The 17,880-nt window shown below is 37.9% G+C and overlaps 1 protein-coding gene across 1 annotated transcript; it reads right to left on the reverse strand.

Annotated features, from left to right (window-relative positions):
- Window positions 1-6,462: 6,462 nt before the first annotated feature.
- On the reverse strand, window positions 6,463-9,595 carry LOC306770809 (leucine-rich repeat-containing protein 14; the record flags this gene model as incomplete). The annotated part of the gene is made up of 3 exons (XM_079259776.1): window positions 6,463-7,200; window positions 7,547-8,383; window positions 9,318-9,595. The coding sequence occupies 3 exons, from the start codon at window positions 9,593-9,595 to the stop codon at window positions 6,633-6,635; spliced, it is 1,683 nt and encodes a 560-aa protein (XP_079115902.1). The 3' UTR covers window positions 6,463-6,632.
- Window positions 9,596-17,880: the final 8,285 nt, after the last annotated feature.

Below are 17,880 nucleotides of genomic sequence, written 5' to 3' on the forward strand. Positions count from 1 at the left end.
TACTGCCCTGAATTAAACATGCTGCTGTCCTCCTCAGCGGATTGCACAATTCGTATCTGGAATGTGGAGGAGTGTGAGGAAGTTCAGTGTGTCCACACAGAGCAAAAAAACCCTCCACTGCACATTGGAGGCACAAGAAAAGGAGACACCTTCTTCTCTTTTTCACACAAGGGGGTGGACTTGTGGACTGTGAGAAGTTTGTACACATTGTGCTGTGAACTCAGAGGGGATGAGCATGCCACTCTGAGACAAATTGTAGTCTCACACTTGCCCTCTCCTTACCCCAAGCGAGTCGTCTGCATCAGTGGTGATAACTATATCACTCTTGTGGCTGCTGCAACTGGAGCCGTGTTGACTTCTTTCAGGGCAAAAGACAGAGTTGTATGTGCTGACTACTGCATACACAAAGAGATTCTGTTGGTCCTGACTGAGGCAGGTACAGTGCTGACAGCCAACACACTTACTAATCCAATCACTCTGATGCAAGAATGGAAAGGCAGAGGTCAGGAGCCATGGAACCATAAGCCCCGTGTGAAAGAAAATTATGGCCAGAACCTGTCGGTTCCTGGTCCAGCTTGCTGCCTGGTGCTTTACAGTTGTGTGGCAGATACACAGACAGCCTTAGAGGTGTGGGAGAGTTTACAGGAAGGGAAGGGACGCAATCACAGGAAGTACACAGAGAGCGATGATGCCAAGAATAAGTGAGAGATTTCCTTTCAAAGTTAAACTTGAACAGTGCAGGAGGATCTGTTTACTCAAGTTTAACTGTATTGCTGTGTTTGAAACAGGTTCTTGATATTTATTGGCCAAAGTGGAGGCTGTGTGAGTGTTCTCAAACTAAATAATGGGAATGTCTTGTACAGGACGCCAGCACATAACGGCCAGAAAGTCACAACAATGCAGGCCTACCCTGATAAAAGCTATCTCCTCTCGACAGGTAAATCCAGGCCTGAATCCATATACTTATGCTTGTCAGGATGATTTGATGATTTTTATCCCAATTATCAAGGTGAAGACTTGACAGTTGTGGTTTGGAGAGTTCACCCATATGCTAAGGAGTGTCTGACCCAACAACTAAGCCTGCAGTGTGGCCAGCCTCAGGTCTATCTGGCATTACTGGGGTCTCAACTGGCTCTGACTTGTCAAGAATCCTGTAGCAGGTCCTGCAGTCTAAGGTTATTCAACCTGCTCAACCAGAAAGAAACAGATTATCAGCCAAGGGAAGGACATTCAGATCATTTCACAGGTCAAAGAGACAAATTGTGTTTCTGTTAACATGTATGCTGGTAAATATACTGTTTTCTGTAACTTTTCTTTTTTTCAATTTCTTGCAGGGTTGTGTGTTATTCCTGAAATGAAGGTGTTTGTTTCATGCAGTCTAGATAAGACATTGCGTATTTGGAATGATGAGAATCACCTCATCAGGTTGGACTTCATTACTAGACTCTAATTATCCGCACTCTCATCTGAGTCTGGGTATATTTCAGACAGAATGCTATTAAATACTTAAGTTGATCCTTACAGGAAGCTGCATCTTCAAGCTGCGCCTGAATGTTTGGCGTACAGTGCGTTTGGAGGAGAATTGTTCCTGGGTATCAAAGGGAATCTGTACATGATGAACTGTGCAAAGTATCTGCCACATGAATACCAACACATGGTACAACAATCGGCTGTCTTTCTGGGGTGTTTGTGATGGGAGAGTGATATATTTTTTTTCTGCTGTAGCAATATACACACACATATATATATATATATATATATATATATATATATATATATATATATATATATATATATATATATATATATATATATATATATATATATATATATATATAAATATATATGTATATAGTAATGTAGAGTAATGTTTATTTTCTTCTCATTTTTATAGCTCCATCATCCTCGTATTCAGCCCCATCCTGATGTACCTATTCCTGTGAATAAGGAAACATACAACCAAACAGAGTAAGGTTTATTAAATGTACATAATAAAGGTAATGCCAAGGACTTTATAAGTTAAGATTAATATTCTGTGTTTTAGTACATCCAAAGATGAAACAGATAAATCAGAGGCTGTCTCCAGTAAGCAGTTATTGATTGGAGTCATGCAAGAGCAGGTCTGTGTACAGTGATGGAAACTGACAGTGTATAAGTCTGTTTACTTACAGGCCTGGCTCAAATTATTTTCTTTTTTTTTGTCTCCCAATTTTCAGGAGTTCTTTGTGGCGATGAACAATAATCTGGAGGCACTCCTGCAAGGAACTGTAAAAGACAAAAAAGAGCAGCCTCGCAGTACGAGGCAAACCAGAAAAGATGCTTTTGATTGCTACATGAATATAATCTATGATTTGCCACCTGATTGCAAGGTCTATATACTATACCTTAACAGTTTCCCTATAGCACTTTCAAGAAAATGCAAAAATTGGCAGATAAACGACGCAGTTAGCTCAGGGTTTTTGCTGAGCGAGAGCTCTTCTTAAGAAATCATCTACATGCAGAAATTTGATATTTTGCTGAATTATAAACACATTCTGTTGATGTGGATTGATTTATATTTTCGGTGGATGTATATTCTGTTAATAGGTTGATTGGAAAGACACCTTTGATGTTGGAAACCATTCATTTTATTCCCCATCAAAACACATAAGACCTCATAAGTTTCTGAAGTTAAAAGACAACAACTCCTCTAAACCAACACCGGAGGTCCCTCTGAAGTGTGAGAAAAAGAAGGTAATAACTCTCTGCATGTTGATTCTTCTGAATGCTGTTTTAAATTTGTGGGAGTGCATAACAGATGGATATTGATATTTTAAGCAAAAGTGACTATTTGAAATGTTAGATGTCCTTATGTTTTGCCTATTTGTATGTTGTAAAGTAACGTTTTTGTCTGTGCAACATTCGCAGAAAAAGTTCCTGTCGACCATTGTGAAAGTCTTGCCACAGCCTGCAGAGAAAGTCCCGCTAAAAACAATGGTTCAGTTGCAGAAGATTGTCAGGGCTGAGAAGACTGAAGAGATAAAAGTGTGTTTTGTTTTTTCTTCTAAAAAGAACAAAGAAAAAAAAGCATTCGGTAAAAAACGTCTGTTTTCTTTTCTGTGTGATTTACCTGATAGCCTCAACACATCGTACCACCAATGGAGCAACCCAAAACTCCTCCTCCTTCTCCTCCTGCTCCTCCTCGTCAGCCCAGGACACAGCCGAAAACCTTAAAAATACCATCATTCCTCAAACAGTTTGCGGAGATGGGATGGTTTAATGATTTGTTTCCTGATGAAAAGGTCCCACAAAGCAAAAAACATCAAGATTCTTAGTGAAACAAGGTTCGTGGTTTGATTTGGAGGTGGGTTTGTGTGTATGCAGAGCATCCTAAGCAACATGACTCCAGAGGACTTCTGCTTGAGTCTACTGAACCATCAACAAACCTGCAGCAGTACTTCCAAGATCAAAATCCTCAATGCAATTCAGGCCCTGCACAGCCAGGGACTTCTACTCAACATAGACAAGGTTTACAAAGGCCTTGTCAGCAATTTACCCAAATTTGCCAGACCATACATGGTACTGCATATTCCAGGTTGTTATTGTGAAGCTTAGGCAGCAAATGATGGGATTCTGTTTAATTTTACTCATGTTTTAGCCAGCTTTGGAACGTGCTATTGTGATAGAGATGTTAAATCTAATGGCGCGGCTGAAACCTGAGATCAGTTTCGATCTTATGAAAAAGCTTTTAGCTCTTCTGGCTTATAAAGAACTGGACCTGCGGTGAGTTTCTTCATTCTTAGTTGCAAACTAAACCTTTTTTTTTTTTTTTTTAATTTTGGTTATAAAGAGGTGTCTACTCTTCTGTGATTTTGTTGACAGGAAAATAGTGCTGGGACTGCTGGCAACATCAGGTGTGGATGAGGCTGAGCTGTGGCTGTGCCCTGAGTTGGAGAACTGGGACTCAGACCTGCAGAACCAGTCCAACACCTGGAACAGCCTCTATGGCAGAGCAGATTGCTGGCTGGAGCTGTGGCTTTCCAAATTCAAGGTTAATAACACGTCACGTTTTGACTTTTCATCTTAAATAGATGGAGACATTTGCTGTTCACTCTCACCGTCTATTAGAGGATTTTAGAGGCTGACAAAAGGACAGAACAGGTGTTTGAAAACTGAGAAGCATTCCCTCTATATGTCAGCTCTTCACTGCTTCTGTCCTTTACTTTGACCTGAATGCCTCTAAATAGGACTGGGTGATAACATCTCACGGTTTTGTTGACCGACTACTGTTGTTATTAATTATCTGACCCCCCCTATATTTTTTTTGCAACTAGAGCCACAACCTCAGGAGTACAGCAAAGTGGAACGCCCCCAATTTCAGTGTGGTGGACGTGCTCAATTATTTCTGCTATGTGCAAAGAGAAGAGCACAGGAAGACCACCAATGTACCTGCTGCCCTCCAGGACAGAATGATCTTGCCCCAGCATGACTGGTATGGGAAAGCTATATTCATGTACCACATTTTATAAGGGTTTTAAAGCATTTTAAAATGGAAACAGATGCAGAATCCAATGATTTGCTCATTTAAAAAAGAAAATAGAAAACATCAAATTTTATTATGAACTTTAGGAGATGAAATCACCAACATACAGTTCATAATCATGTCAAATTATTCAAAGAAGCTGGAGAAAAGTGTGTGTGTAAGAGATGCTTACAAAATTTCGTATGAGATGCTTCTAACTTTTGAGCCTTTAGATAGGACTACATTAAGAACAAACATGATTCTGTGGTGGAAATCCCTGCATGAGTTCAAGGTTTCTCCAAATCACTAAATGGAGGTTAAATTCAGTCACACATAAAAAAAAAAGAAAAACCATGTGTGAAAATGCAGCAATGCTGCTGTCTGCATTGGACCAAAGATCAAATTACTGTAATGAAAGTAAAATGGACCGAGGCAAAGGCGAAAGCTGTTGTGTGGTCAGACAAATTAAAATCTGAACTCATCAACCCTGTATTATCAACACTACAAAACCTTGTAATGAAAGAATCCAGGTGTTATACCGGCTTGCGTGCTGTCCAAAGTTTTCACCAGCTTGGAACATTTAGAGAATGAAGAAATGCAAAATACAACAACCTAGGGCTGTTGAACAGACATTAATGTGTGGAGATTACCCCTCTTAAAGATTCAGGCACGGGTCTTCAGAGTTCCCATGTTTACTGACTGATGTTAATAGAAGAGAGGATTCTACAGGAGGCATGTTGCTGCCATCAGAGTCAAGATAAGAGGACAACATTTCTCACTTTGAACAATTGGCATATTTTCTGTTTTACTTTGAACATACTTTAGAAAATCTTTGCGATTCCCTGGATTTTGTTTACATTTTATACACACTTCCAACCTTTTTGGAATTGCAGTATTGATTACAATATTCTGCTAAAATATCACATCTGCAGTTACGCTTTTTGGATTCTTACAGTATCTCCAAACCGATTATTCGCCTAATCGAGACCAATACTATGAAGAGGATTCGCCAGCCATCGGGTAAGGAGCGACCGTATTCTGGCTCAGATTGATGGCTAAATGCACAGTTTGCTTGCACGAGCAAACTTTTAACGTGACTTGTTTTTCAGGTATTATTCTGCCTCCAATGATAAAACGTCCTTCCCTCATGGACTTTCCCAGTTTCATCACTCTGCCTCTACCTCGAGTCATCCTGAGCCCATTTCACAACTACCGAGATGAGGACGGTCTCAAGGAATTCGCTAGATGTCGTTTCATTCAAGATCAGTCTTTGGTGGAGTACTATAGGCGGTGACTTTAACATTAGTCTGCAGAATCCCATCATCTGAGAAGCGATGCAACAGTCTTTATTTCAAAACAATTTTCAAGAAATAAAAGACTCTTGAAACTCTGCTTTTTGACTATTTATAGAGCAACTTTTAGTGTATAAACATTTTTGTGGAACACATAAATCTGAACCGTGTATTCATCTACTGATGCTGGTGAATGAATACAAAAGGTGCAGGTAACTTTTCAAAACAATCATTCAAAAATGCAGCAGAAACAAGTAAAATAGTGAATAATAAAACTGATTTGTATAAAATTCAAAGATAAATATTGTGCAGCTGAATTTACTCTGACGGTATGTATTACATGTAACATTCAGTCAGATTGTGGTGAAGAAATACTCCAGATAGTTCAGGCGTTTGTTTGCAAACCATCATGTTGACCTGATCCAGCTTTGATAACTTTTTGCTTAAAAGAAAATATGCAATGACTTGTGTGATGCACTTCCATTTATACTGTCAGAAAGCAAATTTACTAAATTAGTTCAGCATTTTCCGATTGATTTGTAACTTATCATCACTTCCTATCCAGTCATGTGTAACTAGACCAACCTATTTACATGAGTAACTATTTAATGCATTGTTTTTCTGCTAATAGAAACACGTTGATTTGAAGGCCAAATTGGCTTCCTGAGGGCCATTCATGCTATTTAATCCTTTTATTCAAATTAAGACAGACAAATGGCACAAAAACAGCTTTAAATGTATAAATAAACAAAATAACCTTGGATGTGATGGTCTGATTGTCAGATTTTTCTGCTCTGCTACGTTGATGACTAATGTAAAAAGCACCCCTGACCTCTGCTCTAGTCCACTAAGTCTTTATCGTAATTGAGCAAATCACAGGTCAGGAAGAGGTCAGTGCGTCCACTGTCTATTAGCACCCTGTTGAGCTGGCCGCTGGTTATGTTGATGTCTGTGGCTTCATCCAGAGGCCAGTCCAACAGCTGAGCACTGGAGGGCAGATCAGGGAGACCAGGCTGGTAGTCCTCAAGGGGGTTGGGGTAGAGTAACTGTCGTAGGGAAGGCATTCTCACAGCCATCCGCACCAAGTCCATGAGACCTATCATGGAGAGCGGGTTCAGGGCCAAAGCCAAGGTCTTGAGAGCCCAACAGCCCCCCAGTGAGGGCAGCAAAAGCCCAAGCAGGCCATCAGTCAAACCGCAGCCACTTAGAGAAAGGTGCTGCAGGCTACTGGATGCCTGAGAGAGGAGGCGGCGAATAGAGGGCAGGGTGTTGTCATCCAAGTGGTTTTCACTTAGATCCAACTGCTGCAGAGTGGAGGCATGATGGCTGCAGGAAAGATAAGCAAGATCAGCTGGACTTAGGCTCAAATAGGGCAGCTCCAGGATCTCTAAAGGCTGAGGGAGTGAGCTGAAACAAAAGAGAGCAAAACAATGTAAATAATCCCATTCATGCTCCATCTTCAGTTTAGGAATTCATAATATGGCTGATATATTTTTGCTTAAATAGATTAAAGATCCCCTAATGCATTTCCAGTTCAGACATAAAGTGTTAAAAATGCAGACCAACTGGAAACTTTTACATGCTGCCTCATGCAACCCCACTGCCAAATATTAATGAATAGTAATCATTTTAAAAAAATGTATTCAGGATATTTTTTCAAGCAGCAGTGGAAAAGAAACCCTGAAATTGTGTTTTTCACAAGGTTTATAGGACAAACAGTTTGAATAAAGATTATGTAGAACTGAGGCTGTACCTGAGCAACACACGCAGCTGTCCAGGCAACCGCAGAGCGGTGAGGCTGAGTCGCCTCAGTTCTTGCAAGCATGCCAGCCCCTGTGACAGCTCCTTCAGTGCATCATCCTGACCTAGGTAGTCTCTGCGAAAGTCCAGGTTACAGTAATGCAGGCGGATGGAGTTCAGCTCAGGGAAGGTTGAAAGCAGAGGCAACAACTCAGCAAAGCCAGCCACTCCAAGGCTGCTGTAGCGAATGTCGATGCCTAAAAGACCCCTGCTTGGAAGCAGGTCCAGGAGGTTCCTGATACTGGACACTGAAATCTCTTCCACACGCAGATATCTGCACTGTATTTTCAGGGGTCCTGATGTGCTCAGAGCGACACGAACACGCTCCCAAGATCGGGCATTGACAAAAAGATCAGCCCTCACATGCACCAACACATCACTGTCTACTGCCTTTTCTTCTGTTTCTCTTTTACTGCCCTCTGTCCATGTTGCTGAAATCCCTCTTTTCTTTTCTAACTCCATTCTCCTCCGGACCCCCTGAATCAGTTTCTCTTCATTTACAGAACCTGAAGGTCCAGTACTCTCTCTGTTACTGCAAATCTCATCACTTTTCAGTTCTTTTAGCTCCTTCCTCCATCCCTTCTCTCTCTTTATACCTTTTTCTCTTTCAATAGCTAAAAGCCATTTTCTCTCTCGGTCTCCATCTTTCCTGAGTGTTCTCCGTGCTCCATGTCTGGCCTGAACCACCATGGTGCAGAGAGCCACAGTCAGAGACCAGCCTCCCATTGAATCCCCAACTCTTCCCTCATCTCCCTGCAGTCCACAGAGGTCCAGCACTTGCAGGGCACACCTGGGCAAAAAGATAACCACACAGCAATATTAACAACAACAACAACAACAACAAAAATAATAATAATAATAATAATAATAATAATAATAATAATAACAACAATAATAGTAACAATAATAATAACTCAGAGTTTTGTGCTTTTCAAGGAACCCACAGTGCTTTGAAATCACTCACTTCACTTCATATATGATGCTTAAGCAACATGTGTAGCCACAGCTATTTGATGCTTAAGCTCATGATGCCAATTGGGTGCAATATAAATTGGGGTCTTAGGTGTCAGCACCAAAACAGTTTCTTTTCTTTATTCAATATTTTGCCTTTTTAAAATATAGACCAGGAATTTGAAATATAAGCCCTGGGCCCATGTAAAGATTTTGGTAAATGTGAAAATGACACAAAAGTATAGTACTTTAAAAAAAATTTTTTAAATAAAAGTATTGTACTGGTCGTTAGATATTTTGTTATTATGATATCCATTGAGATTTGTAAGTTGTATTGCATGCGTAAATGATAAACGGAAACAAAATAATATTTTTTAAAGAAATTCAAACTTTTTCATAACCCTTTCCTTAAGGTGTAGGTCATCATATATAAACACCTTAAAAATGTGTTGTTTTTTTAAACACTAAAACAAAAGGAAAAGTTTGTTATTATTACTAGTCATTATGCTATTGTTTTACTCGTTCGGGCCACTTAAAACTAAACTGTGCTGCATGTGGTCCGTGAAAAAAAATGAGACACCCCTAGTTTGGAGAACCTTTACCAACGTTGAGCTATTCTTCTATAGATCTGACCAATAACAATCTGTTGGTTTATTCAAAGTATTGGGTTCAATTATAACAGAGATTAAAACCTCAACAAAATGATCAAATATTTGAACACTAAAAACCTTGAACAAGTAGAAAACAACAGAAACTTGTATGTCTTTTCCTACCTTTGATCCACCAATCCTCTGACAACTGCAAGTAACAGAGCCTGGATGCAGAGTCGATTAGGAGCAATTTGTCCCTGTTTCCTCTGCCCTCCGACTCTCAGGGTGCGTTCAGGCCACCGCTGCACCAGTTCTCCCACAGCCAGTGGTCTACAGCTGCTGAAGGCGGCCTCCAGCAGCGGTCTGTACAGCTCTCTGGGAACCCACCTGAGCCAGCTGGGTGACGAGCTGTGGTCACTAACCACCTCTCTGGCACAAAGGCTCACCAAGGACAGTACCATGTTAGCTCCGAGGACTAAAAACTCATAAAGTATAGCTATTTTGTGAGGCAGCAGTAGCACATGCAAGACTTAGCTAACTCAAATGAAGGAGCTCCTACACTAATATTAGCTTTACGACAGCAATCTGATGCAGTCTTGTAAAGCCCCGGAAAAGCTTTTACAGCATTATGTGATAGCTGCTGGTAATAACAGAAGTAACATATGTAGCCGCGACTGAAAGCTCTTTAGCAAATCAATATTAAGAACTTGCAACCATCCTTGCTAACTGAGCCGGATACTGCTGGACGACTGTTTACATTTTTCACTGACGTGACGCAGTGACGTAGCACGGAGAGGGGGCGTGGCCTCGTATCTGCAGAAAAGCAAGGACGGTGTTGCTGCAGGCATGAACCTGCAGTAGGTTTGAGTTGCTTTACATCTAATGAGAAAACAACAAGCAATTAGATCATCAGCTAATATTTCTGAAGACAAGAAAACGTTCCAAGATAACTAAGTTAAAAAGCACACTTACAGCTGATTTAAGACATTATTTAAGACATTGTCCAGTCCTTAGGTTTTGAAACTCTACCATGACATAATCTTTTTGAGCAAACGGAAGACCAAATATTTTTATAAACTTTTCTGCAACACACATATACAACTGGCTACCGGTACTGGAATCATGGTGGTTAGTCCTGCAGCACCGGAGCCACAAACAAAATACTAATTGCAATGATCCATTGTTAAAATTCAGAATTCCTGTTAAATGCCAATGGATATATCTTTTGTGCAGCATTATTAACGGGGCTTTGTGTATCCATCTTTCACATACCTACGACTGGTGTACACAAAACCATATTAATTGCTCTCATTTGCTGTAAAAGACAACCACCAGGTATGTTGGAAAGTTAATGTTTAATTTGCAAATGACTGTTGACTTTTTTTGTAGCTATTTAAAGCTTTACCATTTTTCTTTCCCAACTCATACAAAATGTAATATATATATTTAAAAAAAAAAAAAAAAAAAAAGGTAAATGTTTTGTTTTGATTCACCCATCAACATCACTTTCTATTTCTACTTTCTAAATGGCCTTATGCCAAAGGTTAGTGTCATTGGTGCTAGTGATGATATACCCTAAGGTCTGTCCTACACTTTAACTGATTCAGTCCCAGACATGAACAACTGGTCCTAGGTTTTTATGGCATGCCAAAAAAACTTACCTACTTATCTACAGATAAATTTAGAATTTTTCACTTAAAATGTTACTGTTGCTTGTATGTTCAGCAGTAGCAGGAGTGCTCCATGGACATGTTGCATCTTTTTGTCCAGCTTTAAACCATCGTAATCCAAGTTAATTGAATGATATTTCTATACTTATATAGTCCAGGTCATGTTGAAGAGGTCCTGAACCTTCCAGCACATAAAATCCACTTATAATGTGTGCATGGAAATAACTGTGTGCAGGTGTGTAGTACTTTGATCACAGTTTCAACAACAGCAGTATTTTTAACACATAAAACTTCTTTCAATGACCATGACTTAAAAGCAACCAAACAAAAAGAAAGTGTTGATAAAGAAGAAAAAAACAAAAGAACAAAACCAGTGCTGTTATTAATCATTCAGTTCACACTGCAACTACAGACTCTCACAGTTTAGGCCTACACTTTCCAGATGACAGGGAGAGAGAATAAGCAGATTCTTAGGAAGAACAAACTGACAGGTGATAAACAGGCAAAATTTCTTCCTCTGCCAGTCAGATGATTTTTAGACGAAGAAAAAAGATTAAGCTAATTTAATGTACTAGAAGGACATATCAAAACTGATAAGCTGAGACCATGAAGAATATTTCTTCAGGTAAATTAGCTTTCTGTTCACTAAGCTGCAATAAACAGTTAAACCACTAGATGGCACTAAAGGATCATGCATTTAATGCACATTCTCACATGACAGTTAGTTTCCTATTCATCCTCATGTTGTTTACAAAACATTATATAAACTTAAATAGGCAGATGTGTGAAGCTAACATCTAGAAACAGGATTTATAGAGTTGGTGGCAATAATAGACTGTTTGTCTCTGATTTAGTCTTTCCACTAAGTGTTTCTGTTGCAGCAGCTTCACTTCTGTCTTTATATACAGTAATTATGTGTTAATTAAAAATTCCAAACAATTGCTGGCTCAAAAAAACCCTCAAATGATCATATTACTTTCACAGCCACAACTAAAAGCAGCAATGTTTTTGTTTGGCATCGTTAGGTCTCATTTTGATGGTTATTATTGTAAACTTGTTCAATGTTGTGTCTAGGTAAATTGAACATTTTAAGAATATGTAAAGCTAGTACATATAATTCAGGCTTTACATATCGTTTCAGTTCTGGCTAATGCTTTCTTTGTGAATGCAAGCACTTTCCTTCATTTAGACACACTGAGGGCAGCTACTGAAAGAGCACACACACCTACTCACACAGACAACACAAAGAAACATCTTTTAAGCCTAGTTATTACTGAAATGTCACTTATTGTTTTTGCCTTCAATATTTAAAATCCGAAACACTTTTTATGAACAACATACTTACAAAGGCTTGATGGTGTAAAATGTTATATAGAGAACAATCAGTATTTTCAGAGAAGGAACTATCTATCTGGTTATTTTATTAAATTATCAAAACAGTTTACTTTAACAGAGCATCTCTGTTTATTCACACAGTATCACACAACAACATAAATTATCCAGATGGAGCACATCTGTCAAATGTGATCGTCTCTAAGATTTGTTGCAGTCAGATAATCACTCCGCCTCCAACTCGAAGTCCTGGTGGTTGAATTCTTTTATTGAGAAGACTGAATGTGCCGCATCGCCTCATCACTCAGTCTATTGATTGAATTAGATTGTTCTCTTTTAAATGTATCCACTTTTATTAAAGATCTCATATAAATAGCTTAGCATGTCTGTTAGACCTTATGTTGGACAATTTTGGCATATATACCAAAAAGAGACTTGAAGAAGATATATAAGCATTTCTTTGACTAAATTAGACTAACTCTTTGTTCATATAAAAATTATTTACTCATTCTCACGTTTTAATCACTTATTTTGAGATGAATGGACTCTTTACTCTTTCTATAAGTTTTTATTTATTTATTTATTTTTTTTTAGAATGTTTGAAGGTTTTCTTCGTCCTTATGGTAAAATGTGATTATAAAATTCCCATCAGATGTGTGGCTAGAGTGTGGCATATGGTATGGTATGGTATGGCATGGTGTGGCATAGTATTTTATGTGTTTCCATTATGATGTCAATAAACAGCAGTTCATCTGCTGTGCTGAAACCTCGCCACTATTGCCTGCTTTGGTATTAGTGTCTGCATTGCTAGTGTCTAAATGTGTATGAACGTTTGAAGGTCAGAGAACCTGTATGCATGGATTGGCTGGGACAGCTGTGACTGCACAAGTAGCGTACCACCAATAAGTATGAATGTGCTGTGAATGAATATTGAGTCGTAAAGCACTTTGAGTGCCTTGAAAAGTGCTTTACAAATCTGTCCCATTATCTTTGTTATTTTACAGCTTGTTACTGTTATGCAGGGACCTTGTTCAGGAAGATATCAAATTTAATTTCTGTGAGATAAACCCAATATGTTCCTGAGACTGACATCAAGGTTGCCTAAATGGGGTTGTGTACGTCTAATTTTTGTTTTTCCTTTAAGAAAAACTCTTCATTGAATTATCAGCAACTTTGCAGCTGCAGCTGAGTTATATCAGAAGCCTTCTGCCCCTCTTGGGATAAAAATTGCATGATGCTGACAGAACACATTTTGATCCTTGCAGCTTCTGCTGCTTATCTTAAATTATTTAATTTAACATTTAATTTTTACTGCAGTCCATGGCTCTTATTTGAGACCGAAATATCAGCATTTAAGCATCCAGGACTTGAGTGGATTTTTCTGCTCTGAGTCAGAATCAGAGTTATTCATTCAACTGTCGCTCTTTGCTTTGAGATAATTACAGCGATCATGTTTATGGTAAATCAAAAGGACTTAGCCATGTAGTCAATATACTCAGGAAATTTCTTCTTTTGCATAAATATCAAGTTAAACCTCTTTGTTTGTACATTTTGCTTTTTTATATGCATTGTACAAGGGTTGCCTCACTGCCTGTTATTTTCCATCATCCCCATGTCAGCAGCTGGAGCTGCAGAAGACAAACATTACATTTTACACAACATGGTTTTAGCAAAAGTTTTACCCTAAAGATGCAACAAGTCTCAGAAACTGTATGTATCATACATTATATACAGGGAAGGGTTAACAGTCTCCTATATTTGCAAACATGAGGAAGGTTTTTTTTTTTTTTTTTAGTCTGGACAGGACCTGAAGTTCAATCATACTCCACTGTAAATTACCATTTTAACATGAACAAGAAAAAGAATAACACTTTAGAGCAGGGGTGTCCAGCTCCGGTCATCTGGGGCCATAATCCTGCAGGTTTTCCATGAATCCCTGCTCTAACATACTGGACTCAAAAGAATCAGTCATTGTGCAGAACTTCATTGGCTGTTGGATGCATTTAATGGAAGCATGGTGTGTTGAAACAGGGATACATAAAAAACCTGCAGGACAGCTGTCCTTGAGGACCAACTTTGGACACCCCTGCTGTAGAGTTTGGGGGAAACAAACATCACGCAAACACCACAACCAGCATGGAAAAATGTGTGGAGATGCTAGAGAACAACAGATGTATTTAGCTTGCTTAAAAGAAGGGACTAAACAGAAAATGTTTTTTGACTAAGCTTTGGGCTTTTATAGCCTGCATGCACTAAAGGCCAGGTCCTCTGATGAAGAGGAGCTACTCACTTAGCACACCATCCTACTAACAAGTAACAAATTAGTACTCCAGTCTCTTCAGGCAACTCTAAGGTCGCCATTATCCCATTGTCATTTTAGACTTTTTGGCATTTTGATGACGTGCCTCTTCAAAGAACTGGTGTGTATTCAGGTGTTTGATGCACTGATGGTTCACTGAATAATTGTGCTCTTGTTTAGCTTTGTCATTTTTCAACAAATTTCTTTTAGCTTTTTAATAGCTCACACACTAACACTATAAAGTCTTGTCTCCTGTTATGTTTGATTAGAAGTGCTAAGTGACGCGTCTCTTGTGGGACAATGTAAAGATTAAACCCCGACTGAGGCGAACAATTCACCCAGCAGTGAATCATCTAATTCAGGCTTGAAGAAAATTAGCAGCTTTATCCTTCATTTTACCACAACGTGAACACGATTGTGAAAGCTGACTTCTATTCAAAATGCAGTGGAAATGTCACTCACTGTCAGTATGTCCCAATTAACTACATGTTCAAAAGTGACAGGGGGAAGAATAAGGTGATTATGGAGATAAATGAAACACCTTTTCTTCTCGAATGGGAACATTTCCTTTGAAAATATTGTTAGACTTTTGACTCTACTGCTGGATGGAAGTACGTCTGAGAATGTTAAAAAGGCACCTCATTGAAATTCCCAGATTTCATTGATCTTTATCTCCCCCCCCCCCCCCCCCTGGAGCTCAGATTTGTTGCCAAATGGAATAACTGAAAGATGACTGGATAGTCCTGAAGTTTTGCAAACATTTCTTTGAGTAGCTTTGATTTGGTATTTTCTTGATAAATCTATTCATTTTAAAGCCAAAAGAATTATCTGCATGAACAAGTTTGGTTTTAACATTTATGTTTTCCTCAGAGAGGGTGAATTGTACAGTCACATTATTCCTTGTGAGATTTTCTCCAGATCACATTACAAGTGAAGACATACTGGGGACAAATCATGGCTCATTATCTGGCAAAAGGATACTTTGACATTTGGACTGAGTAAACCAGAGATCAAACCGGTGATCTTTAAGCGGCAGTAACTATGAAAAACTTAGGAGCTGGCAACCTGGTGATCTAAACAGTTGTATTAAACAACAAATACATTTTTTTATGGCAGATATGGCAAATTCAGCTCACTTTTGATACATGATGCAAAGACGTTGCTGGTGCATATGAGTAAAGTTTTAGTGACTATAATGTCACCTAGCATCAGCATGATGACGTGAGTGTTCTCAACACATGCCCGATGTGTCCATTGGTTCAGGATTTACATATGCTTTCTATTCAAGTGTGATGCTTTTTTTGATGCACTATTAATATTTATATATGTTTACTGATACGTACGGAGTTGGACCACTTTGTTCTTCTGAAGAAGGCAAGTTTGGATAGATATTTTCTGCCCAAGTTGTTTCTTTTTAATTTGTCCTGTTTTAGACATATTTAAGATAAGCTGAATTTCCTGTCTATGCACTTAAACAATAGCCTTTTGTGTTAAAATGGATTTTTAATTTTTATTTTTGTTGCATATTTTGTATTGTTTTACAATTCCAAGTTTCTCTAGAAAAGAAGTTAGTAGAGCTAATGAAATAAAGGTAAAATAAATATAAGTAAACAGTTTATGTTGTGGAGTTGTTCTGCTTTCTGCTACTGCTTTAAATTCATAGACATGAGTTATTTCTTCTTGCTGAAATGAACTAATTCCGTTTTGGCTGTAGTGATCAACCATGTCATTATTATGTGCTCCTATTTAGCTCCTTCTGTTTTAAGAATCTGTCTTTATTGATCACCATGAAATAAAATTATGTCACATTGTAAAGTAGAGCTGAGCCCTATTGACCAGTTAATGATCCTGTTATGATAGTTCATTTCATATTCAGCCCGTCTCTTCTATCTCTTGTCATGGATTCAATCTGTCAGATTCGCTGCAAATGTTTTTCATTTGATCTTGTTTAAATTAAATTATGACACCTATGAAGATAATTCAGATTTTTATCAGCACTGAACAAACTAGTTTCTTGTTGAAATTTAATATGTAAATAAACTTCAAATATGAATTTAGCTGTGCAAGAAGGAGGGGATGAATAATGGAACTTTCCTGTTTCTTGTCCTCTTTGGGGATTACAACATTATTTAAAGATGCTGCTGTTTCTTGTGTTTATTTGAATAACATATAAACTGATGCATACAAATTGAGATTAAAGTCCAAGAAAAGCTTTATAGACAAAGTTTGACAGCAGGACATCTTCAGGAATCTGTGGCCGACTCTGGTGCAACATGTTGCTGTGGATAATAGACTAAAGAAAAGTTCATATCCAGGTTTCAAGCATATGAGATAAATTATAATCTGAGTTTATGTTAGAGACCTATGGATCTTTTTTTTGTTGTTGTTATGGAAGAACTGATTTGTTGAAGTGACAACAAATTCTGAAAGAGAACTTGATGCTACAAAGAAAAAGATAAAAAGATGATGATTTCTAGAAAATGATAATGATCTAAAGCACACACTAAAATCTACAATTGGCAACATCAAGGGGCACAAACTAATGTTTTTACATCACCATAGTAAAAAGTTTGTGCCAAACCTCAAGAGATTATTTTACACAAAAGTCTTTAAAATGTTATTTTAAACAAAAATATATTTTGCAATAAAAAATAATACCATAATAATAATAATAATAATAATAATAATAATAATAATAATAATAATAATAATAATAATGCACCAGGCTGGGAAAAATATACAGTAAACTTTAGTTTTGTACCTTTTGTAAATTTATTCAGCTTCCATTTTTACTTGCAGTAACATAAAATTTAACTAATTTTACATAATTTTAGTATTAGTTCCTGAATGAATGTGAAAATCCCTTTGGAATAATATGCTAAATTAAAACATATTACAATGTGTGACCATTACGTCTGCAAATGCCAACTCTGATCAATTAAAACAGAGCAAAATCTAAGAGATTTAAAGCAAAAACACACAAATAGCTAGTTCAGTATTGTTTGGCATTGTCTGTTCTTAAAGGGCTGGTCGAGCAGCCTCAAGTTTTAGGAGGTTAAAACTCTTTCAAATGGAACTACATTTATTTTATCATATTAAATGTTTTATTAATCTATTTTAGATTTTATGTGAAGCTCAAACCAATTTGAAAAGAATAAAGCGGCAAAAAAGCAAGTCTTGACCTTTAAGGATTTGATCATACTCTTCCTCTTGTAATCACATGGCTCCATACAAAAGACATGAACAAACAGAGGCGCGATGTTGAGTAACAGCCATAAAAAAACAGTTATTACCCTTTACAACCTGAACACCCGTACAAGTTGGATCATACCTGAAGGAACTGTGTGCAGTGAGGAAAATCTACCATCAATAAGATTCTTCCTCATGTCCTAAAAACAAAATGCTCAATTTGGAAATGAAGACGAGAAGTTCTTGTTAAAGGACC

This window comes from Telmatherina bonti (genome assembly GCF_933228915.1).
Source record: "Telmatherina bonti genome assembly, chromosome: 20".
Lineage (NCBI taxonomy): Eukaryota > Metazoa > Chordata > Actinopteri > Atheriniformes > Telmatherinidae > Telmatherina > Telmatherina bonti.